Source organism: Acomys minous, assembly GCF_964271855.1.
Source record: "Acomys minous genome assembly, chromosome: 9".
Taxonomy (NCBI): Eukaryota; Metazoa; Chordata; class Mammalia; order Rodentia; family Muridae; genus Acomys; species Acomys minous.
The window spans coordinates 82,503,948-82,529,928 of NC_140490.1; the positions used below are offsets into that span (position 1 = coordinate 82,503,948).

General features: G+C 46.4%; 1 protein-coding gene across 2 annotated transcripts in view; it reads right to left on the reverse strand.

The window, feature by feature from the left end:
- Positions 1–971: 971 nt before the first annotated feature.
- LOC311604962 (zinc finger protein 431-like) overlaps positions 972–25,981 on the reverse strand; it is a 49,442-nt gene continuing 24,432 nt past the window's right edge. The window contains exons 1-4 of one of the 2 annotated variants that reach the window (XM_084795230.1): positions 9,970–10,066; positions 4,302–4,428; positions 3,817–3,877; positions 972–2,885 (exon numbers count right to left, since the gene is read on the reverse strand). In XM_084795230.1, the coding sequence (XP_084651356.1) occupies positions 1,517–2,885; positions 3,817–3,877; positions 4,302–4,428; positions 9,970–9,972 (1,560 nt within the window). In that variant the 5' untranslated portion in view covers positions 9,973–10,066 and the 3' untranslated portion in view covers positions 972–1,516. Of the gene's footprint in view, positions 2,886–3,816; positions 3,878–4,301; positions 4,429–9,969; positions 10,067–25,981 lie in introns of those variants that run through there. The other variant, XM_084795231.1, reaches the window with a different exon arrangement.

Genomic DNA, 25,981 nt, shown 5'->3' on the forward strand with positions numbered 1-25,981 from the left:
AGTGTGGATCACATCATCAGGCGCCTCTAGTCATGATTTACCACCGTTAATTCAACAGTAATGGCAGACTCAAGAGACTCCAGTTAATTTTGACCATATTAGGTCACGTGAGACTCTTCCAGAACCTTGGTCGGAAGGAACTGAAAGGCAGGTTTGCTTATAATGCTGCCTCTTTTCCTAGGAACTAGCAACCTGAAAGAAGCATAGGAATCTAACGCAAGCTTTCATCAAAATGGTTCTCACTACCCAAGATGCAAGCTCACTTGACAGTTAAGGAGTGCCCTTCATGTGTGAAACTTAGTACCATTCCTCTCCACTCTTGTGAATCACGCTGGATTACGGCCAACCCATATTTGGCACATGGCTGTTAGTCATGTGCCTGGTTTTGAGAGGCTGGAGGACGTTGATGTCATCATGAACACTCATTTTTGCTGCTCACCTATCAGGAGCCGTTAAGGAAGTTGTTACTTTTTTTTTTTTACTTCACACTTATTCTGTTCTCGGCCTCTGCGAGATATTAGAGGCTGACACTGCTTCTGCATACACTGCAAGCTTTTTCAGGCATCCCATATAACCCTCAGGTTCGGTCTTCAGTCGAAAGAACTAATAGACACATAAAACATTATTGGGGAAAAAAGGGGGGGGGGATAATATGGCTTCCTCGGTGTTTTATTTTCTATTTTATATACTTATTTTCTTTTTTGTTTTTTTTTTTTAATTTTAGGGAAGGATGGCCTCACTGATGCAGAACATTTTAGTGCCCATCTGCAAACATTGAAAGTCACAGTCCTTTGGATCTCCACCCCCTTTGCCAAAATCCTGAGATTACTTGCATGCTACGGCATCGTCCGTTCCAACTGCTCTCCTCACGTCTTCTGGATCTCTGCCTGTGGCTCAATCGCCACTACCTCGTTCTCTCTTCTCCCCTTGCCCGCAGGATGTCCATCCCAGCCCCTCCCCGGCTCAGTCACTGGCTGTTAAGTTGCTTTATTGGCACAGCAGGGGACAATTAAGGAACAAAGCTTAGACAGCAGATTCTCAGAACAAGGATTGCAACCAGATATGGAGGTACAGAAATCAGCATTTGGATCTTTACACAGTACACAATAACATTATGCATAACATAAACTGATATGAGCCAAAAAGTCATACACAGCAGCGAGGCCCAGCGGCGCCCACCTAGGACCCCAGGACCCGGGAGGCAAAGGCAGGTGGACCTCTGTGAGTCCAGCCTGATCTACAAAGCAAATCCAGGACAGCCAAGGCTACAAAGAAAAACTGTCTTGAAAAAACAATAAATAAATAATAAATGAGTAAAAAACATGGCAACATAAATGGCATTTTCATTTACATATAGATTTTATTATTTAAATTGTCCTGTTTTCCTGTATTTTTGGATGACAGTGTGTCTACAATTTGAAAAGGAGACAATACTCTACTGATGGATTGGTTCTACTAATCTGACTCAAGCACCAGGGAGAGAACTCAGTGTGGAAAATGAATGAGGTAGGCAAGTCTATACTTCATTTCTTAGATTCCTGGGGGATTTTTTGTCAGTATGAATTTTTTCATGCTTTTGAAGAGTGCTGAGACATGTAAAGGCTTTCCCACACTGACTACACTCAAAGGGTTTCTCTCCAGTGTGAATTCTTTCATGATTCTGAAGATAACTGCTCCGTGCAAAGGCTTTTCCACATTGATGACATTTATAAGGCTTCTCTCCAGTGTGAATTCTTTCATGTAATTGGAGATCACTGCTCTGTGCAAAGGCTTTACCACACTGATTGCACTGATAGGGTTTCTCTCCAGTGTGAGTTCTTTCGTGCTTTTGAAGATTGCTGCGACATGCAAAGGCTTTATCACACTGATTGCATTTATATGGTTTCTCTCCAGTATGAATTCTTTCATGCATTTGAAGATAACTGTTACACGCAAAGTCTTTACCACACTGATTGCATTTATATGGTTTCTCTCCAGCATGAATTCTTTCATGATTTTTAAGATTACTGCGAAAGGCAAAGGCTTTATCACACTGATTGCATTTATATGCTTTTTCTCCAGAGTGAATTTTTTCATGCATTTGAAGATAACGGTTATGCGCAAAGGCTTTACCACATTGGTTACATTTATAGGGCTTTTCTACATTATGAATTCTTTCGTGTATTTGCAGAGTACTGTGACATGTAAAGGCTTTGCCACACTGAGTGCATTCATAGGGTTTCTCTCCAGTTCCTTCATGTATTTGAAGATAACTAGGACATGAAAAGGCTTTACCACATTCATGATATTTATACTTTTCCTCTGTGGTATTAGTTCTACATACTTGAAGACAACTGTGACATCCAAAGACTTTATCAGCTTGATTATATTCATAGAATTTCATTTCCAAGTGACCTCTTGGGTGTAATTCCAAAGTGGCTTCGTCATATTGATTACATTCATAGAGATCCTTCTCCTCGTTGGTTGTCTTGTGGACTTCAAGATACCTGTGATGGGCAAAGCTTTTACTACTTGGCTCACATCTTTCACTTCCTTCTCCCATATGAGTTTTTTCACATTGTTGAAGGGACCTGGAAGAACTCAGAGGTTTACCACACTGGTTGCACTCGTAGCGATTTCTTAGGGTATGCGTCACACTACACGTGCAAAGCGAGCCAGGACAGACAGAAGACTCTCCGCACTCCTTGTACTCACGGGGCCTATTTCCAATGTCAACATTTTGATGAATTCCCACGAAAGCGGGAAAGGCGACGACCTGTAAGCCTGTATCCCATTCACCTCGTCGTCGTCTCGTAGCGGGGATGACTACATATCTTGTAATTGTTCTGGGAAAGCGAGAGGTGCACTGCGTCTTCCCGTACTCAGAAGGACAGTAGAAGTACCGACTAAAGGAAGAAAAACAAATAAGAGATGTTCACATTGCATTCACACAGTTTTTAAACTTCTGTTCTTTATAGACACGTGATACAGGGATGGAAGATTCTCCACCACATCCGGGCGGCGGTGGCGCACGCCTTTAATCCCAGCACTCAGGAGGTAGAGGCAGGAGGATCTCCACGAATTTGAGCCAGCCTGGTCTACAGAGTGATTTCCAGGGCAGCCAAGGCTGCACAGAAATATCCTGTTTTTTAAAAAAAAAAAAAAAAAAAGCTCTCCACCACAACAACCCTCTTGCCTCTCATAAACTGCCCCTCTCAGTAAACTATAGCAAGTCACTACAAGTATATGGGTAAAACTAGCTTTACGCATATGGACGATTTGCTGATAACAGGTCTTGAACATACACTTATTCCCTAGTCAATGTGTTTACCTCTTCTGGTACTTGAATGGTGTAAAACTAAGTGGATGGGCAGTTCACAACATGGTTCTCACGTGGATAAAAGTAAAATCAAAATCCATTAAGGCCTTGTTTCCTTTTCTTGTTTCTGAAAGGAATACTTTATAAACACTGATCCGTTGCCTGACACTGAGGCATTTTGTTTTGTCAGAATTGAATAAACCACAAGCCGGGCGTGATGGCACACGCCTTTAATCCCAGCACTCGGGAGGCAGAGGCTGGCAGATCGCTGTGAGTTCGAGGACAGCCTGGTCTACAAAGCGGGTCCAGGACAGCCAAGGCTAACACAGAGAGACCCTGTCTCGAAAAACCAAAACAAAAAACAAAACAAACAAACAAAAACAACAACAACAAAAAAAGAATTGAATAACCTCACATTGCTGTGCTTGCTTAAACTATTTTTTTTTTCATTAATACTTCTGGGTACATTAAAATTTCTTCAGAGGCACATAGGCATTAAGCTTGCACATGAAAATTACCTTCCATGTCTTCCAGAACCTTGACAGTGCTCTTCAATATTCTGGTCTTCCCATTTGTATCCTAAAACACAGTACCAGAAAATGTATGATAATATTACTGGAAATTATGCAAAACTTAAATTTATTATCTTTGTTGAACTTCAGAACAATGCCTGATTTATTCATCACATTATTTCTTTTTCAGAATCAAAATCAGAGAAGAGCACCATCTCTAAGAAAGGCTTGTCCTAGAGCCGGGCGTGGTGGCGCACGCCTTTAATCCCAGCACTTGGGAGGCAGAGGCAGGTGGATCGCTGTGAGTTCGAGGCCAGCCTGGTCTACAAAGGGAGTCCAGGACAGCCAAGGCTACACAGAGAAACCCTGTCTCAAAAAAAAACCAAAAAAACCCAAAAAAACAAAAACAACAACAACAAAAAAAGAAAGAAAGAAAGAAAGAAAGGCTTGTCTCCTTAAATTAAAGAGTGAAGGAAAATTTACATCATTACCTATCACAGTGAGGTTCCAGTAGGTTTCCAGCATCACATCTTTGTAGAGACTCTTCTGAGAAGGATCCAGCAAAGCCCACTCTTCCCGAGAGAAGTTCACATGCACGTCCTCATAGGTCACTGCAGCCTAAAGAATACCATATATAGTGTACATATGTAAATATTATAAAGTATACATACATGGGTAATAGAAGTGGTGAGACTGGCTGCGCTGTAAATGTACACTTTGTTTAAAACATGTTTACATATCAATTCCATGGGACAGAATTTCAAATGCATTCACCAACTCATTTTCAAAGCACGAACACATTCTGTGCACGGAAATGAGAGGCGTGATTCTCCTTTTCTGCGCACTCTGAATAGGATATGGCATTGCAGGAGAAATACCTACTAATGGGTCCAGCGACGTGCAAACAGAGCCACATAATTGAGGATCCATCATCAAAATCACTAACTTGAAAACAGAGGGAAAAGATGGGTGTGGTGATGCCCATCTTTTTTTTTTTGGGGGGGGGGTTTTCAAGACAGGGTCTCTCTGTGTTAGTGTTGGCCGTCCTGGACTCACTTTGTAGACCAGGCTGGCCTCGAACTCACAGCGATCCGCCTGCCTCTGCCTCCCGAGTGCTGGGATTAAAGGCGTGCGCCATGACGCCCGGCTGACGCCCATCTTTAACCTCAGACCTCAAGAGGCAGAGAGAGGTGAATCTCTATGATTTCCAGGTCAAGCTGGTCATTGCAGTGATAGAGGCTCACTCAGAATTCCTCCAAAGACTTAAATGTTTACTCCAGAAATGCACTTGTCTATCTGAAAACTGGAGTGACCCTGCATAAACTGTGAGGCTAATATACTATCCCTATGAAAAAACGTGCACTTTTAATGAGTTCAAACAGTTCTGAAAAAGATTAGTAACTGATGATCATAAGAATATAAAATATCAGCCGGGTGTGGTGGCGCACGACTTTAATCCCAGCACTCGGGAGGCAGAGGCAGGTGGATCTCTGTGAGTTTGAGGCCAGCCTGGTCTACAAAGTGAGTCCAGGACAGCCAAGGCTACACAGAGAAGCCCTGTCTCGAAAAACCAAAAAAAAAAAAAAAATATATATATATATATATAATATCACCAACAGCAACAAAAACCAATAGGCTATTTAAAGGGGATGCTCCGATGAAGACCACGTGTTGCCTTTGCAGGGGACGTGGACCAATCCACAGCCCTCACTTCAAGGCTCCCAACCATTCCAGACTCCAGGCCAAGAGAATCCAATGCTCTCTGCTGACCTCAGTGAACACCAGGCTTTCTCATGGTTCACCTCCATAAACATAGGCAAAATGGTCGTGCGTATATTTTAAAATTTTAAAGAAAACATATCAAAGGGTAAGGAGAGTGTCATAAATCAGCAATTCAGTAATTCTGGAGCTCAGTATGAATGTCATGTACGAATGCCACTCCTGGTGTAAAAATGTATAACCTCTGACAAAGTTCAAAAGTCAAGATGTGGGTAAAGCTCTCAGCACAGTAACAAATGCTAGACAATGTAGAAAACCCTAATTCCACAAGACAAAAATATAAACAACAAAGCATGAAGCCAAAAAAAATTGCTTCTTAAAGAAAAGCCATTGCTTTTATTTTTGCGGTCCGTTATTTATGAATGGGATCTGTCACAGTGGTGAGGGCGTGGCTGTATGAGAAGGGGGCTGCTCACTTTCAACCACACAGAGAAGATTAAGTGTGATAAGGTTGTTCACACTCAACGCCCAGCCCCAGAGACTAGCTTCCTCCAGAAAGGGTCCTCCTCCTAAAGGCACCATACGCACTCCCAGTGAAGACCACAAACCAGAGACAAGTGCTCAAATACATTACGATACCTGGGAGATTTTTTCATTTGACCCACCACAGTTTCACACAGGTCATGATCGGCTCACACTCAGCCCATCGTGAAATGGGCATTTAAGCCTAACTTCAAAATCCTCCACAGTATGTCACAGTCACAACACTTTTGAAATGTCCAAATTTTCTTCTAACAGCTCCAGGCAGTCTCTTGACTGTGCCATCTTGTAAAAAATCAAAACACAAGTTATATCTTCCCAATACACAGTGGCACTGGGTACACATTTTCTTCGCAAAGAAGGAACAATCGGAACAAGGCGACCCTGAAACCCTGCTGGGTGAACACCACATCCTGCAGCTCTGTGTCACATGCTGCGAGATCCCGGTTCCAAGGGCTTAGATGGCTCTTTCTGTCTGCAATTTCTCACACACCTCCTTCTTTGCCTATTTCCTCTCCCTACGTGCAGCATTCATGGCGAGTGTCTCAAAGCTTGGGTATCCGAACATCAAGCACTCTCAAAATGCAGCCCAGGCTTCATCAGCAGAGATTCATGCAATGAACTCAGTCTTCTCACTGGGGGGGTCAGATTCTACCAAACCTGTGTCTAAAATGGTGCTGAACACACAGAGGAAGAATCCATGACCCTTAAAATTTGAATCTTTCTTCTTTTTTTAAAAAAAATATTTTATTTAATTTTAGTTTATGTGAGTTGGTGTAGGAGTGTCAGATCTTGGAGTTACAGACAGTTGTGAGCTGCCATGTGGGTGCTGGGACTTGAACCCGGGTCCTTTGGAAGAGCAGGCAGTGCTATTAACCACTGAGCTATCTCTCCAGCCCCGAATCTTTCTTCTTTCAAGGAAAAGCAGCACATAGATGACACAACCGCAAGGACTTCCAGCTTTGGATGGGTCCCGTCCCACTGAAACCAAGCAGCAGCAGGTCCTGTATGGAGTTGTTTTCTGGGACGAGGAATCACCTTGTTTTTTCCTCCCACAGCTAAATGCTGTGCTGGGTGGTTCAGCTCCCTCACAGCACATTTTTCTATGTGTCCGAGAAGAGCAGGTGCCGTCTCTTTCATGGCCCTGACCTCCCTGACAATTGCTGCCTCTGTTTCAGTACCTGACTGCTTCTGAATTTACCTACAGCTCCTTTCTCCCCCTCCCCAAAAAACCATATAGGTTTCATTAATTTCTGGCTCTGTTGTTGGTTCTTTTCTCTACAGACCTGCAGGAGTCATGAGTAATAACCATGCCACAGACTGAAGGTTTTTGTCTAGAGATCAGTCCTTTACTCTTTCACGTAGCCTTACTTGATTTCACAGGACATGCGCAGAATAGACAGATAATATGACAAAATATTACACAAACAACCTGTCTCAGTGGCTGGTCTATTACTATGAAGACGTGCTATGACCAAGGCAACGGAATACTTTGGGGATTGGTCACAGTGACAGAGGGCTGGTTACTCCATTGTCATCCTGAAAGGAGGCAGCATGGTGGGCACACGTGGGCTGAGCGTCACCTCCTGACGCACAGGCAGGCAAGCAGAAAGGAGCACTTGGCCTACACTGGTCTTCTGAAACCTCAAAGCCCGCCTAGAGTGGCACACCTAAACAAGACAAAACCTGCTCCCACCAGGGCACACCTCTTAGTTTTACACAGTTAGTACTTACTACTAATTAAGGACCAAGCATTCAGAAACAGGAGTGTGAGGCTGTTGAGCTAATATGAACCATGACAGGAACAGAATCTAAGGAGAAAAGAGCTTAGGAAAAGAGTGAAAGATAGAATGGAAACAGGGAGCGAGAGAAAAAAAGAGAAGCCAAGACAGACAGACAGACAGACAGAAGGAAGAAAATATTGGCTTCCACAACAAAAACTGTGCCGTAAGACAGATGGATGGTCTTGGCGCTCTCTGCCTGAGACCATGGAAATCTTTCCTCTGTTTCTCAGCCAGGAGGGTCTATGTCCCCATCCATTGCTGTGGGCACCATCTTCTCCTACAGCCATGCCAACCTCACAGAAGAGTCTTTTTGTTCTGTTTTTGGAGACAGGGTTTCTCTGTGTAGCCCTGGCTGTCGTGGACTCGCTTTGTAGACCAGGCTGGCCTCGAACTCACAGAGATCCACCTGCCTCTGCCTCCCAGGTACTGGGATTAAAGGTGTGCACCACCACCACCTGGCCACAGAAGAGTCTTATTAAAGAAAAGCCTGTTACACTGTACATTTAACCTCTGAGAAGATGTGTGGGTGGTACTGGGGCTTATGCCCGATGGAAGATGGGCTCCCCTTAGCAGGGAGCTGAGCTAACCGCGAGTAGAAAGCAACCATATGGTCTGCTGACACCTTGGCGATTATGTCAATATTATATTACAACCACCCAGAACTTCAGCTATGGATTCAAAATTGTCCAATAAAGAGTGTAACAATTTATGCTACCAAGAACAGAAAACTGATGAGAAAAGGTAATTATGAATGAAAAATGAGCAATACACAAGACTGGATAAATACTAAACACACACTCGGGAGGCAGAGGCAGGTGGATCACTGTGAGTTCGAGGCCAGCCTGGTCTACAAAGTGAGTCCAGGACAGCCAAGGCTAACACAAAGAAACCTTGTCTCGAAAAAAACCAAAAAAAAAAAAAAAAAAAAACCAACCAACCAAACAAAAAAACCCTAAACACAGTGACATCCTCTGACGTCAAAACTTAAAAATAAAAGTGCAGTAAAGAAAGAAAATATAGAAAGTAAGAGAATAAGAGACAGAAAAAAAGGAAGAAACTATTTCCTTCAAATAGGGCAAGCCAACTCCTCTGGCTGGGTTACACGCTTCCTTAGTATAACCTTTCCTGTCTAAGAAGAGATTCAACAATTGGAGGCCTCCAAACTCACGTTTAATTATGCATCTTCAGCCAGGTGTGGTGGTGCATGCCTTTAATGCTAATGCTTGGGAGGCAGAGGCGGGCAGATCTCTGTGAGTTCGAAGATAGCCTGGTCTACAAAGCTAGTCCAGGACAGCCAGAAGTACACAGAAAACCCATAACCCAAAACCCAAAACTAGCCAAACAAACAAACAAAAATGATGTATCTTTTCTCTGAGTGCACTGTATTATCCCTAGTTTCCCTCCCCACCCAGTTCACTGGGGGAACCGGAAAAACCTGTCTGAACTGTACTGTCCGGCAAAGAATAAAGAGATCAGTAGAACATGAGAGCAAACTTAAAGACAGACAGACAAACAGAAAGAAAGACAGAAACAAAGAAACCCAACACACACACACACACACACACACACACACACACACACACACACACACACATACACACACACATTAAAAGGAAGCAAATGCTGACGAATGAGGCCAGGAAACGCAGGAAGCCTGTCTTACTAACACACTGGACCCCCGCGGCATCCACATGCAAATGTGTCAGTGACACAGACTTTCCACCTGCACAGAATTAACTGCACACGGATCCTGCACCTGAGTGTCCAGTGCCCAGCGCAGAACTCCTAGAAGACACCAGAGAAGCCAGGGCTCTGCGAGGCAGCGAGTCCGCCTTCCCGAGAGCGAGAGCAAAAAGCAGCTGAGGCGCTCACTGCTTGGTGACGATAGCAGCAAGAAAGTTTTCACACTGGGGAGGCGGCTTCCCAGACTCTGCAGATGCGCAGCCCGGGGAGCTACGTCATTCTGAGGTCCCGCTTCCCCCGCCCCCCCCCCCCCGGGAGGTGCAGGGGGCTCCTGGGACCTCACGGGACGCCGCCGCCGGCTCCCGCACCCCGGGACGAGCCCCACGCGCGCTCCCGCGGCTCCTCCCCGCGTGGGGACGGCGGCCCCGCTCACCATGGCGCGGATCCCGAGCTCGCCCCGCTCTCCTCACAGGTCACGGCGCGGCACAGGGACCATCAGAACCTTCTCCGGTACTTTAGGCGAGTAGGGCGGACCGGAAGTGCCCGCCCCATTCTGACTGGCGGGTCCGTCTGGAGGCCCTGATTGGCTAGTGAGGCCTGAGTGACAGGAGCATCTCGGTTTGGGACAGAGTGCGGTGAAATGTCACGGCCCAGTGATTCCCAGCCCTGACCTCCACTCCAGGCACAGAGCTGACCCCAACCTGCGGAGACGGGCATTGCAGTAAAACTTGAGCCTGTGAGTGTACAGATAATCCCAGTAACCTAATTTCCCGCGAGCTCCCTACACCTCCGGGTGGGAAGCGGGACCTCTGAATAACTTAGTTCCCCTGGCTGCGCGACCGCAGAGTCTGGGAAGCAGGATCCGTGGATGTGTGAAATGGCTCACGTCATCCTCTGCAGCCACAGCCAGGTGCCTCCGATGTGTTCTGCCAGATAAAAGTCCGCACCTGCTCCCCCAGCTGTCTCTCTGTTCCCTGTGCTCGACTCTGCTCTCTTACCCTCTCTGCCCTCGTGCGTCTGCTCCCCTTGTGGCTGACTCTCCACACGTTGAAGGTTGAGGCAGGAGCATCACCAGTTGAAGGCTTAGTATGGCTGCAGACCGAGCTGACAAGATACTTGGGCAACTTAACCACCCTGCTGCAAAATAACTTTTGTTTTAAGGTTCAGCGGACAGATGCTGGGCAAGCACGCAGGGGCTCTAGAACAAGTGTCCGGTGTTTTCCACTCCAAAAATAAAAACAGAGCTACTACAACCAATGTACTAAAATAGGCGAATTAGAAGAGAGTGCTGTCGGGAAGCAGAGGCAGGCGGATCGCTGTGAGTTCAAGGCCAGCCTGGTCTACAAAGGGAGTCCTGGACAGCCAAGGCTACACAGAGAAACCCTGTCTTGAAAAACCAAAAAGGAGGAGGGGGGAGGGGTTCTGTAACAGGACCGAACTGATTGGCTGTGTGAGTAAAGTCACTTCAAACCAAGTCTGAGGGCCTGAGGTCAGCACCCAGGAAAGGAGCCATGCCTCCACCTTGACCTCTGACCTTCACACGTGAACTGTAGCATGTGTCTCCATGGCACAAATTCTGAGTTTTAAAAAAGACGATTGAGAAGAATTTGAGAAACAAAACAATGCCAAAAGTCTAGAAAAACAGCTGGGTGTGTGTCGCGAGCACTGAGCACTCCGCACTCAGGATCCCGAAGAGACTCAGTCTGTGACACGTTAGTGATAGTGGAGCAAAGGCGTTTATTAAAACTTACTGGGTGTTCCAGTAAGAAAGCAATGCAAAAACAACACCACACTAAAGCTATGGTGGCCACTACTAGTGCAAACCACCAATACCATTCCATTTGTTACAATCTTCTATAATGTTTCCATAAAACCACAAGCAACCAAACTAATACCAGCATGATCTATATACTTAACACTATCTTAGTCCTAATAGGAGTGGCATCTAACATTTCATAGCATAAGGTATACGACCTGATCGAAGAGTCGTGTCCAGCTCGTCAGATTCGGAGCCGCGACGTCATTTGCTCAACCGCTCGGTGCTAGTCCGAAGTTATGTGGTTTCTGGCTTCCGGTTTCAGATCGTCAGAGGTTCGGTCCGCGTCTGCGTCGGTGGATCTCGTTCACGAACTGGCCGTGTTTAGGCAGTCATGGTGAAGGCGAGATAACTGACTGCTTCTTCTCAGGGTTTTTATACTTAACTTAACCTTATCATTTCTAATTCACACGTTTCTGTTAATCTAGCTTTCTACGTCACTCTTATCACGCTCGTTCAGCATATGGCTGACGTCATTATCTTATCTACTCTGGGCACCTGCTGGTGGCCCTTACAAGTTTATGACAGTGTGTGGGTAAAATTGCCCTGGCCCGCCAGGGTTCGACTAACGCTTGGGAGGAAAATTTTCCTGTATAGAGACAGAACACTAGACATGAGGAAGGAGGCAAGTCTGCATTCTGACCAAAGCCCGTTTATTGAGAATTTTTTACAGAGTCTATATAGGCACAGAGGCATGGGTATTTAGGTAAGCAAGGGTTGCTATGGATACCTAACTCTGGAATGCTCCAGCAGGTAGGTATCTACCTTTACAGCTGCTATAATTGCAGGAGAGAAATTCCAGGAAAGTCGTGAAGGATCTGGTTAGTCAGGAAAAAGCTCCTGGGACTGCTGCTCGCAGGCAGATGGCCTTAAATCTGATCTTATCAGTAGTCCCATCGGAAAAGGGGTCTGGAATGACCAGCCCCCACAATAAGCCATAACAGGTGTCTAACTGCCGACCTACGACAAGGTCAGCTGGTTTCTGGTGAATGGCAGACTTCTGGAGAAATAGGAACCTAGGCTCTGACAAGATGGCTGAACATTGGCCACGTAGCCCGGCCCCAACATCAAATCATAAACCAAACGGAAGTCCTTCGCCACACTGCCAGGAGGAGAGCGGGAAGCAAAGCTGTCACCGTTAACTTCCTGCCAAATTATCTCTGCTTCCTCCTCGGTACCCCACGGCCGTGGACGCCTCTGCAGACTCCTCACCCAGCAGAGCCGCGGTTTTCATCACCACTTACAGGTCAAAGAATAGAGAGGGTTCAGGGAAAAAGCAGGGAGTCAAGAGATTGCTGCGTCCAGATCCAGTCTGTGGTCGGAGACAGCCTGGCCCCCACGGAAGACTCTAAAACAACAGAGCTAATACGGGGTGTGGCTATTTTAAGAAGTTCCTCAGAATCCACAGCCCCAATGTCCCCCTATGCGTGTCACCCCCCCCATTGTCTGGGTCCCACTGTCACCTGTGGTTGCCTAGGGACCCACAAACAATCAGGTGCCTTTCGTGCCCCCCACACCCATGGTGCTTTCCAGCAGGCTGGGTGTGGCTGGCTGTCCTGCAGCGGAACTGGCCCTGCCTGCAGCCAAGCCCCAGGCCATCCGGAGCACCTTCCTCCACAGGTCCCTGTTCTCCCGGCGCCTGTGCACTAAATATCACCGCCATGCACGCTGCTGGTGCAAGCAGCAGCCTCTTATCCTTTTTTGCTTGTTTTTTTGTTTTTGGAGACAAGGTTTCTCTGTGTAGCCCTGGCTGTCCTGGACTCGCTTTGTAGACCAGGCTGGCCTCGAACTCACAGCGATCCACCTGCCTCTGCCTCCTGAGTGCTGGGATTAAAGGCGTGCGCCATCACGCCTGGCACTGCCTCTTGGTTGAGCGGCTCAGTTAGAGTCTTTCTCCCTGCCTCTCTCCACCTTCACACCCCGGTGGCCCCCCGAGTCCTGCCTGGTCCCTGCAGCTTTCGTCCTCCAGCCTCACGGGCTTCCTGTTGCTCCCCCCAACAACCTGCCACAGGGCCTTTGCACAGTTTTATTCCACACTGTTCTTAGGTCTCTGCTCAGGTGTCAGCTCCTCGGTGAGGCCGCCTCAGAAGCAGATTATTAAACATAAGTGACAGACATGGTTAAGAGAGGAGGAAAGCCAGGGGTGGTGTGCAGGCCTTTAATCCCACTGGCAGGTGGATCTCTCTGAGTTCACAGCCAGCCTGCCTGTTCTACAGATCCACGGTCACACTTCAGAGTGCTGATGAAGGCCAGTGAAAGGCACCATCTGACAACTCCACGCCTAGCTTCCTGCTCAGCAGAAATAAAAACGTTCATCCCGGGCGGTGGGGGTGCATGCCTTTAATCTCAGCACTTGGGAGGCAGAGGCAGGAGGATCTCTGTGAGTTCGAGGCCAGCCTGGTCTACAAAGTGAGTCCAGGATGGCCAAGGCTACACAGAGAGACCTTGTCTCGAAAAAAAAAAAAAAAAAAGAAAAGAAAAAAGAAGAAAGAAAGAAAGAGGCTCTGGCACCAACCAGTGTGCAGGGATCATGAGGACACGGAGCTCAGCGAGCAACCCAGACGCAAACCACGCAGTGTGGGCTGTAGGGTGGGAATCCAGACACGGGAGATCTGTGGGTGCTGAGGGTGGGGCCGGGGAGGGATAGGGAGATAGAGAGATGGCTTATGGGTGTAGGGCTTGTGTTGGCATGAAGGAGTGTTCTAGAAGCAGGCAGAGTGATGCTAACACTCCCTGCAGATGCCCTGCATGTCCTCCAGCACAGAGGCTTGTGCTATCAGAACGTGTCTCAGAAAAGCCCCTCAGCCCACTGGGGCCCTTGCACCCTGGAACTTTCTCTTTGCCTGTGTGAGCATCATGACTTCTGTCAGCAGTGATGAGGGTGATTCCGCAAATGCTTGTTCCTGGAGTAGATGGATGAGTGAGTGAGTGAATGGATACATAATTGACATAATGAGTGCACGATGAGTGCATGGATAACTTAATGAAAGAGTGAATTAATGTATAGCTGACATGAATGCTTAATGACCACAAGAATGACATGAGTGAGTGAGTGAATGAATGAATGACATGAGTGAATGAATGACGTGAGTGAGTGGATGAATGACATGAGTGAATGAATGACGTGAGTGAGTGAGTGAATGACATGAGTGAGTGAATGACATGAGTGAGTGAGTGAATGACATGAGTGAGTGAATGAATGACATGAGTGAATGAATGACATGAGTGATGAATGAATGACATGAGTGAGTGAATGACATGAGTGAGTGAGTGAATGACATGAGTGAGTGAATGACATGAGTGAGTGAATGAATGAATGACTTGAGTGAAGGAATGAATGACATGAGTGAGTGAATGAATGACATGAGTGAGTGAATGAATGACATGAGTGAGTGAATGACATGAGTGAGTGAATGAATGACATGAGTGAGTGAGTGAATGACATGAGTGAGTGAATGAATGACATGAGTGAGTGAATGACATGAGTGAGTGAATGAATGACATGAGTGAGTGAGTGAATGACATAAGTGAGTGAATGAATGAATGACATGAGTGAGTGAATGAATGACTTAATGAGTGAATGAATGAATGACTTGAGTGAAGGAATGAATGACATGAGTGAGTGAATGAATGAATGACTTAATGAGTGAAGGAATGAAGTGCTGCATGAACGATAGAGCGAGTGAGCAAATGATCTAATGACAGAAGAAACAAACGCCTGCATGATTTAATTAGCCGACGAGTGCGTGAGTCCACGAGTGAAAGCGAACGAGTTAATGGATCCAGGAACAGATCTGCACTTTAACCAAACACGAAATAAATGTTTCAGTGACGGAGGAAAGGAATGAGCCAGCGAAGGATTTAATGAACAGGTGAAGGAAAGAATGAGTGACTGATAGAGCAAATGAGTGAGTGGGCGTGTGAAGGTCAGAGCTGATGTGTGAATAGATGGGGGTCACAGTGAATGAAGGAAGCAGGAACCAGGGGACCTGCTCTGACCCAGCCCCCCCACTTAGACTCTGGGGCGGTTCTTCTACCCTGGCTAATTCCCAAATAAGACAGAGACCTCTTGGGTTTCTTTTTCTGGACTCGCTTTATAGACCAGGCTGGCCTCGAACTCACAGCGATTCCCAAGTGCTGGGATAAAAGGCGTGCGCCACCATGCCCGGCCCTCTTGGGTTTCTAAAAGCTTCAAAGCACAGGAGCTGGGCAGGTATCCAGCCTCTAAGCTGCCCGGTCACAGGATTCAGCAACTCGATTAACTTTATTTATTTTATTTTACTTATATGAATGTTCTATCTGCATGTACACCTGCACGCCAGAGGAGGGCATTAGTACAGGTGGCTGTGAGCCACCTTGTGGGTGCTGGGAATTGAACTCAGGACCTCTGGAAGAGTAGACAGTGCTCTTAACCGCTGAGCCATCTCTCCAGCCCAGAACTCTATTAACTTTAAATTAGGTAGAACAAAATTTACTTAACAATGGCAGGTGGACTTGAGAAAGTGCTTGCAGGGTAGGCGACCAGATCTCAGGGGGGGCGGGGGGAGGGTGAGGGAGGGTGGGGGTAGGGGGGTGCTGCAGTGGGGAGGGGAGGGAAGTGATTAGGATTAGAATACAGAGCACCAAACAAGCCTTTAACTTCCCTACTGAGGCCTGCAGCGCCTGCAGGTGCTCTGGCATCCCCCTGCCTCCTGGCCTGTCCTGGACATCTCCTTTCTTAAATACCAAGTCCTCTAGCAGGCTCATCAAACAAGATTTATATAGCACAAACTACTTGTTATTAATTAATCAAAAAAAATTTTTTTGGTGCTGGGAATTTAGCTACAATTGTCCTTAAGGTTTTATAAAGAAATGTGCATATTTTGTTATCCAATTTAAATCTGGCTAGACAAGGAGGCATATACATTGCCCCATGGTTTTTAATATAAATATTGGGTAACACAAGCACGATTTTTAACAGACACTGGATTTCTACTACTGCTGTAGTTAGCAAAAAGTTCTGACATGAACTGCAATAAAAAAAACAAGCAGGAGGAGCTGGAGAGATGGCTCATTGGTTAAGAGCACTGACTGCTCCTCCAGAGGTCGTGAGTTCAATTCCCAGCAACCACATGGTGGCTCACAACCATCTATAATGAGATCTGATGCCCTCTTCTGGCCTGCAGGTGTACATGCAGGCAGAGCTCTGTATATGTAATAATAGATAAATGAATCTTTAAACAAACAAACAAACAGGACCAACTACAGTACGATGCCATCACGTCCATCCATCTGGTGTCTGTCAGTTTTTAATGACAGCCTCCTCTGCTTACCAAGAATCCTGGGAGAGCGGGCTCCCTGGTGTTTAGGAGAGAGCCTGATGCCGAGCGTCTCTAACCCTCATCTTCTGCTTAGATGGACTGAGGCAGCGCTAGACAGTTTGGCTATCATCAGAACATCGCTGCTTCCACGTGTGTTGCACACTGCACACTCAATACACCCAATGAAAATGCACACTGCTCCTCTCCCACAGCCTGTTTTACCTGTATTCTTAAGACAGTGCCACCCCATAATAACCAGGGCCAGATAAATCACCCTCTTAGGTTCTATCTGATACTTTCTTCATACCCATCTTCTGAGGAGCTGGTTTAGGGAGCTGTCGTGTGTGCGTGCGTGTGTGTGTGTGTGTGTGTGTGTGTGTGTGTGTGTAAGACCAACTGTCCTGTTTCCTTCTTCCTTGAAAATGAGCCACACATAATGCCCCCCCCAAGAAAACCGGAAATGGATTCCCTCCTTCCCTTCCTGCACTCACCTCAGCTTCTACATCTCCCGGTGTCTACCCGGCTTCCCGTCTGCATGCATTACCTTCAGACTGCTGCTGCTATGTCTCGTCAGGTCCAACCTTTGGCTAGTCAATGAGACTACTTCCAGAACACTCCCTCTGCCTCCTCATACCCTGCATTTGCTGTTCCCTGCCTAGGACTCACTCTTTCCTTACAATGGCTTCCTCTGGAGGATTCTTGCTGCTCCTTCCAGATCTAGTGAGAAATTGTAAAATTATAAAATGTAAGATGCTTGCTTGCTCTGCCCAGAGGCTTCTCCCTGTTCTCGTTACTACTAGCCTCAGAGTTCCACCCTAGTTCCCAGAATAGCTACATGCGAGCTCCCTATATCAGAGGTCCCATATGGTTTCTAGTAACCACCCTAGGGACCCACACCCAAGTCCCCACAAGAAGTCTCCCACTGCCAATGTCCATATGGTTTAAGCTTGATAGGGAACCCCACGTGCTTTGTGGTTTTAACCTTTAAAAACTAGTGTGTAACAGCTACTCGGGGTCCTTCACCTCCCGAGGGCTGAGGGACCCTGGCGCGTCAGCAATAACAATAAACCTTTGCTTTTGCATCAGTGTGTTGTGCCTCGCGTGGTCTCTCACGGCGACCCCCTTCCCGAGTTGGGCGTGAGAGTCCAACACTAGCCAATTCCAAACCTCTGACCATCACCTCCTTTCACAGACTTCCAATTCCACGGCCCTCAACTCTTTGAAGACTGAGCTTGTTTTCGTTGTTTTTCATCAGTGTGCTGTATTGCTTGTGTATATGTGTGTGTGTGTGTGTGTGTGTGTGTGTGTAAAAGAGAATGTTTCCATTCAATGCCCACACTTTAGAGATGAAGAAACCGGCACCCCTGAGGTTCATGACTTGAAATGGCAGGTGAGAAATTGTAAAATTACAAAATGTAAGACGCTTGCTTGCCCTGCCTACCCAGAGGCTTCTCCCAGTTCTCGTTACTGCTAGCCTCAGGAGTTCCACCCTAGTTCCCAGAATAGCTACATGCGAGCTCCCAAATATCAGAGGTCCCATATGGTTTCCAGTAACCGCCCTAGGGACCCACACCCAAGTCCCCACAAGAGGTCTCCCACCGACAGATGTCCTAATGTCCATATGGTCTAACTTGATAAGCAACCCCACCTGCTTTGCAGTTCTAGCCTTTAAAACTAGCCTGTAACAGTCACTGGGGGGTCCTTAGCCTCTCGAGTGCTGAGGGACCCTGGCGCGTCAGCAATGAACCTTTGCTTTTGCATCAGTGCGTTGTGCCTCGTGTGGTCTCTCACGGCGACCCCCTTCCCGAGTTGGGCGTGAAGCTAAGAGCCTGGGCCAGAACACAAACCTCCAGGCGTTTAGCCAGTGATGATCAGCCCACACCAAAAAGCCGCTTTTGGAGTTAATTCTCATCTGTCACTACAGTATAACAACTGCAAGGGTGCGTCATTGCTTTGACATCCAAATCCCCCCTTCCCACATATTTCCTGAAGAACCAACATCCTCTGCTGCTGCCCAAGGCCAGCTCCAGCACCGGCCAACAGGAGAGAAGAACGCTGGATGCGCGGGAGGGAGACCTGAGCAGGCGGTGAGCGGCTGGTTAAGAGAAACCCGCTGTTGGTTGAACAACTAGCAGGAGGATCTAGTTGCTGAGGAGAGGTTGAAGATGGGTGGGGCTGGGGCAGGGGGCGGGGCAGGGGGGCGGGGCAGGGGTGGGGCTGGGGCAGGGGGGCAGTGCAGGGGGGGGAGGAGAGGGAAGAAATACTCGGAGACTCAGGCATATGTGGTACAAGCTGAAGGTCTGAAAGCCCGGGAAAACTTTTTTTCTGGCTCTCTATCTGTCCCCATCTCTGTCTCTCTTGCTGTTTGTCTGACTCCTTGCTCGCTTACTAGCTTCCTGTCTGTCTGTCTGTCTGTCTGTCTCTCTATCTATCTATCTTGCTTGCTTGCTGTTACCTATCTTTTATCTATTGCTGGCTGTTATCAATATTTGTATCTCATTGCTTGTCCCCCCCCATCTCTCTCTGTCTCTGTGTCTCTGTGTCTCTGCCTCTCTCTCTCTCTGTGTCTCTGTCTCTGTCTCTGTCTCTCTCTCTCCCTCTCTCTCTCTCTCTCTCTCTCTCTCTCTCTCTCTCTCTCTCTCTCGTCTGTCACTTGCCTTTTTTAGCCATTCCCCATCTACCCATCTCTCTTGGTGTTCCTCACGTCACTTTAGCTTACTCTCTCACGTCTGTTGTTTGTCCTCTCTCCTTGGGCCAACCCCAGTGTTTTGTTGAAACGAAGTTCAAATTTTTTTCTCATTGCACAAGACATCATGATTTTTTTTCCATCTTTACAGTCACTAGGGCAATCAAAGATCAACAGAGTAACAAGGAAATACCAAAAGTTCTGTCACCTACAACAAAGCATACAACAAAAATGAGTTAATTTCCAAACAGGGGTCAGCATAACCTGCTTGTTATCTTTTAAACAATATCCAGGAAAGTTAATCATAAATTTCCCTGGGGCTAAAGCCATGTGTTTACAAGATGGTCATAGCAACATAGCATGAGCTGAATGTTCTCTAAGGAAAAAAACTTGACCTACTTCTAATACCAGACCAACAAGTGCGCTATCCAAGCCTAGGCTAACTGCCAAGGGGTCCTCTATTGTAAAATATCTGTAAAGCATGACATTACAAGCCCACCTTCTATTGCTCTCAAAGCAGATTCTAAGGGAATGTTTCTACAGGTAACAGTATCTAGCCAGGTACTGTTACGTCAAGGTCTTAACTTTCTTTCATGCAGTTTCTGCTTGAGTGCTCACAGTCAGAGCAAAAAACTCTCTCATTGTCTCAAGCCTTTGGCCAGATGCCCTCTTTCAACATTCTCTGTGAGAAAGAGTTTTCCCTGTATGATTTTTCTTAGGGCTGAGAAATAAAGAGAAAAAACAGTTTTAGGAGAAATAGCAGATTTCTTTTCTTTTCTTTTCTTTTTTTTTTGTTTTTTTGTTTTTTTGAGACAGGGTTTCTCTGTGGAGCCTTGGCTGTCCTGGACTCGCTTTGTAGACCAGGCTGGCCTCGAGCGCCACCACGCCCGGCTGAAATAGCAGATTTCTAGACAACACTACACCTGGACCATACGTAATATTTGTGGGCAGTGGTGATCAGCCGGAGACCTTTGGAACTTTGTCAAGCAAAGCCTCAACAGCTGCTCTGGATGTTTAGAGATCATGCTGGGCAGTCGGAGGTCTCTGGGACTTTGTCAAGCAAAGCGTCTACGATGACGTATCTCATGTCTGTGACAACCCTCCCTTGGCATCCAGAGGTGACTAGAAGGTTCCTCTCCCTCTTTTATGGCCCAGAATAAAGGGTTGGAGATGTGGATCAGGAGGAACTCTGTCTGAAAGGCTTCTGCGCAGGATGGATCACTGATGGGTTGGTTTGTATTTCTGGGAACCTCAAGTGCCCAGCAGGATGTGAGCCTATTTTAGGGTTTTGAAGCACCTCAAACTTCTGGGCAGGGCAACATTCCAGGATGCACAGAGGCAGCTTTGAGAGGCAGGCTTGACCCGCTCTCCTGCACCACAGGACAAATAGAAGCACTTGTCACTGCCACTGACGGAGCAGACTGGACAGGTGCTCTGTGACACGATGCTTGTCCTCTCAGTGATCACTGGCCACCCTGGCAGAGGTCCTTACAGGGTGGGTACAGCTCGCAGCATTAGGAAGCCTTTGGGGGTTGAGGCGTTCAGACCACGCCCCTGGCTCTTGGCTGTAATAACAGACGTGAAATGTAATCCGATCTTTTTGCAGATAGGATCTCGGGAGTTTGATGTATTTTCCCCATGCCATCAGTCAGTTATTTGCTAGGTATTGCTGAAGTATTATCTGATAGAGATGTGTGGTGACTGTGACTCTGTGAGTGCAAAGGCAGCCTTCCTCTAGCTAGAAACAACGTGCTGGGAGGACCCTTTGCTTTGCTGAGGAAGCTGCTACACCTGAAAGTGTGAACTACCTCCTGCTGAGATGAGACAAAGGAACTTGGGCAGAGGGTCTCTCCAGGCTCTGCTCTCTCCCCAGCCCCGCCCCTCACCCCCACCTCTGCCCCGGAGGACTTGTAACAAGTTTCTGTCACAGGAGAGTTTAGCAAGAAGAATGCTTCCTTTATAGCCTGCCCCGAGGGCAAGGTAGGGTGGGGTATACAGGCAGGTGTCCTTTGTCTATATAAACCTTGCATTGTGCTTTAATAAACGGAGGTGTCCTCCGAGATCCTTGACCTGGCCTTCCTGTCTCCTGGCCTTCCTGTCTCCGTGTTCTCTGTTCTTCCCCCATCTGCATCCCTTCTTTCAGGGGAACCCTGATTTGAAGTTGTCCCATGGGACGGGACAGAGATTTCTATTTACTGTCGTGTGACATAAATTTATTGTAAGAAGGTATTATATTAGTTATGGTGGAGTGTGTGTGTGTGTGTGTGTGTGTGTGTGTGTGTGTGTGCGCGTGCGCGCACACACATGTGGGATGGCACTCTTTATGTATATGAGGCAAGCACTTTATCCCACCCTATAACTTATTAATATTTCTGGCCAAAATTAAAGTTGATTGTTTTTTCTTTTTCTTTTTCTTTTTTTTTTTTTTTTTTTTGGTTTTTCGAGACAGGGTTTCTCTGTGTAGCCTTGGCCATCCTGGACTCACTTTGTAGACCAGGCTGGCCTTGAACTCACAGCGATCCGCCTGCCTCTGTCTCCCGAGTGCTGGGATTAAAGGCGTGCGCCACCACACCTGGCCTTTAAAGTTGGTTGTTAAAAAAGTTTGGCTCAAAAAAAAAAACCAAAAAAACAAAACAAAACAAAAAACAAAACAAAAAAAAAACCACCAAAAACAAAAACAAAAAAACTTTGGCTCTGTTAAGAGTTCTTTTCAACTTTCTTCCCTTCCTCTGTCCTTCCCTTCTTTTCACGCTCCCTCTATTCTTTCCTCCTTCCCTTCCTTTCTTTTGACTGGTGATGTGTCGTGGTTTGAAGGAGAAAGCCCCCCTCGTATGTTTCAATATTTGGTTCCCAGTTGGTGGAACTGTTTGGGAAGGGTTAGGAGGTGTGGCCTTGTTGGAGGGGGTGTGTCACGGGGGTGGGGGGCAGGACAGCCATCTGGCTGCCACGGATGGTCACAGATTCACCCTCTGAAACTTCAAGTCCCAATAAACTCTTGCTCTCTTGCTTCTGTGAGGTGCCTTCGTCATCACAGCAACTAAAAAAAAAAGAGTAACTATTGCTTTGTAAACCCAGTTGGCCTCAAACTTGTGACAACCCTCCTGCCTTTGTCTTCAGAGTGCTGGGGTTACAGGTGTGTACCACCATGTCTAGAGGAGAGTTTTCACTTTTACCCAATTATATTTTAGTACATAGTATGAATGTCCCATAAGCTATTTGAGAAGTTGTCTGTTAATTGATAATTAAATATTTTTTCTCATATTTCCTTACTTTAGTTTAGTGTATATTTCTCTTGCAGTCTTTTCATTGAAGTGATGAATTTGAACAGATTTTAAACGTTTCTTTTTTGGGGGGCTGGGGGTGGGAGTAGTGGTTGGAGAGATGGCTCAGTGGTTAAGATCACGTACTGCTTGGGCAGAGGATCCAACTTCAGTTCCCAACATCCCTCTTGCATGGTAGCTCAAAACCTTCTATAACTAACTCCAGCTCCAGGGGATCAGGCCCCCTCTTCTGGCCCCTTGGGGACCTAAACTGACATGGACATACCTTGAGAAATTGTAAAATTATAAAATGTAAGACGCTTGCTTGCCCTGCCCAGAGGCTTCTCCCAGTTCTCGTTACTACTAGCCTCAGAGTTCCACCCTAGTTCCCAGAATAGCTACATGCGAGCTCCCTATATCAGAAGTCCCACATGGTTTCTAGTAACCGCCCTAGGGACCCACACCCAAGTCCCCACAAGAAGTCTCCCACTGCCAATGTCCATATGGTTTAAGCTTGATAAGGAACCCCACGTGCTTTGCGGTTTTTACCCTTAAAAACTAGTCTGTAACAGCTACTCGGGGTCCTTCACCTCCCGAGGGCTGAGGGACCCTGACACGTCAGCAATAACAATAAACCTTTGCTTTTGCATCAGTGTGTTGTGCCTCGAGTGGTCTCTCACGGCGACCCCCTTCCTGAGTTGGGTGTGAGAGTCCAACAACCTTTCTCAGCATTTACACAATTAAAAAAAAATTTTTTTTTTTTGTATCCCAAAACTAAACTGAAAATTCTAAGACGCAATTGGGTTGTCTAAATTCAATATCTGCCAAACAACGCAGGAGAAAATTCCAAACTCTCCAACAAAGGAACGATCTGTTTATTTTGTAAGTAATATGTGATGTTTTAGTAAGGAAACTGAAAAATCTATCTCCTGCTCCCTTGCAGTTCTGGAGACTACTAACACAAGACCTGCAGATGCTCACCGCCTTGCCCTCTCTGTCCCTGTCTCTTCTTGGTTCCCCTCTCATCTTTTCCCTCAGCTCTTTCTCTTAAATCTCTAGCCGCTGCCTTTTTGTTTTCCGTTTTCTTTCTTTTTTGTTTTTTTGTTTTTTGTTTTGGTTTTTTGAGACAGGGTTTCTCTGTGCAACCTTGGCTGTCCTGGACTCGCTTTGTAGACCAGGCTGGCCTCGAACTCACAGCGATCCACCTGCCTCTGCCTCCCGAGTGCTGAGATTAAAGGCGTGCGCCACCACGCCCGGCTCTCTTTTTTTGTTTTTTGTTTTCCGTTTTCTTCGCTAAACTCACTTCTAACTTACTTCTGTATTCCTTTATCCTCGGAGAGCTTTTTAAAACTATGAATGAGATCAGGTTGCCGCATTTAAAACTATTTAGCGGTTCCCATTGCATTTAGAGTGAAATCTCACTCTCTCATCACTGCCTGTGTGAGGTGTCAACGCTCTCTCATTATGCTCAGCCACTTCCTCTCCATCCTTCATCCACTGCCTTCTTTGAGTTCTTGGAATATGTCATACTTTCTTCATATGGAGCCTTTGTAAACAGCCAAACAAACAACAACAACAACAACAACAACAACAACAACAACAACAACAAATGCTGCTTTCTATGTACAGAACCCATCTTCCTTTCTTGGCTAAACTCTTACCATTCTTCAGATTTATTCTCCTCTTACAGAAAAACAATTTTTTTCATTCACTTTAAGTCCTATTGTGGGGGGGCTGGAGAGATGGCTCAGTGGTTAAGAGTGCTGCCGGCTCTTCCAAAGGTCCTGAGTTCAATTCCCAGCAACCACATGGTGGCTTACAGCCATCTACAGTGAGGTCTGGCGCCCTCTTCTGGTGGACAAGCATACATGAAGGTGAAACACTGTATACTTAAATAAATCTTAAAAAAAAAAAAGTCCTATTATGGTATGTCTGGTGCTTTGTATTCGATTGTTAATTATTTTGCTCGTCAAGGCCTGCTTGCTGCCTTTTACGAGCCGACTGTCACATACCTGAAATGACATTTGTGAACTTTACCTCCCAAATTATCCCTGATTGGCTAAAAAAACAGTTGCCTACATACCTGGGTTGGGCAGAAATGAGAGATGGAGCTAAGGTTCCCGGGCTTGGAGGACAGACGATCACAGGAGAGGATGGAGGAGACGGGGACAGGGGAGGAAAGCAGAGTTGCTATGGGTTAGCGTAAATAACCACGTGGCCGGGAGGAGATTGCTCTGAGGATCAGCGACGGAGAGAAACAACCCGGCTGAAAAGCATGTGCAAGTGTTTCTGGGAACGATGGGTGGGAAGCATCCCAGATAGGAATAATTAAAGTGAGAGCCATGGGGGCTGGAGAGATGGCTCAGAGGTTAAGAGCACTGTCTGCTCTTCCTAAAGGTCCCGAGTTCAATTCCCAGCAACCACATGGTGGCTCACAACCATCTACAGTGAGATCTGGTGCCTTCTTCTGGCACACATGTGGGCAGAATACTGTATCAATAAATAATAAATAAATAATGTTTTTTAAAAAAGTGAGAGCCATGAGATGAGGGGTTGGGAGGGGCTTAGTTTTTGCCCAATTTAGTGTATAGGTGTATTTAAAACTCTGACACGTGTTTGTGTTTTTTATTGATATCATTGCAGGTTAAATAAGAACCACTGTCATGATTATATGTAATTAATAATAGATATTAATAACCAGTTTTCTGCAACAAAGTCTAAAGTAAATTACTGTTATTTTTCTCTTGAGAGTTTGGCAGTAACACGGCCACTGTGTTTTTCTGAGTTATGGTGACTAGTTCAATAAAAAGATGTGTATAAATGCTTATTTGACACATGGATGTGTGTATCATCACACGGAACAGGCTATATCCTGAAATAAGAAATAAGGCTGAATGGACCCAGAAAGAGGGCTGAGTGGGACAAAGAATCTGGATTTAAAACACAAAGTTGTGGGCTGCGCACATGGCTCCGTGAGTAAGAGCACTTTGTGTAAGGACTTGAGATCTAATTCTCAGGACCTATGGAAAAGCAGGACTTGCCTGCACATGCTCATAACCCTGGCGTGGTGGGGTGGAGACACAAATCCTAGGAGCTCACCGGCCAGCCAGATACCTGCTGGAGAGCTCCCAGTTCAGTGAGGGGCAGTCTCAGGGCCGCAAGGCAGAGTGACAGGAGTAGACACCTGATAATATGCTGCAGCCTCTGCACGGGCATGTATGGGTCTGCTCCCCATAGACTCATGTGCACATGTACACAGATTACAAACGTGTGAAGACTTATTCTAGGAAAGAGAACCCTAAGTTGCATATTCTAACTTCAAGTTTTGTTTTTTGTTTTTTGTTTTTGGTTTTTCGAGACAGGGTTTCTCTGTGTAGCCCTGG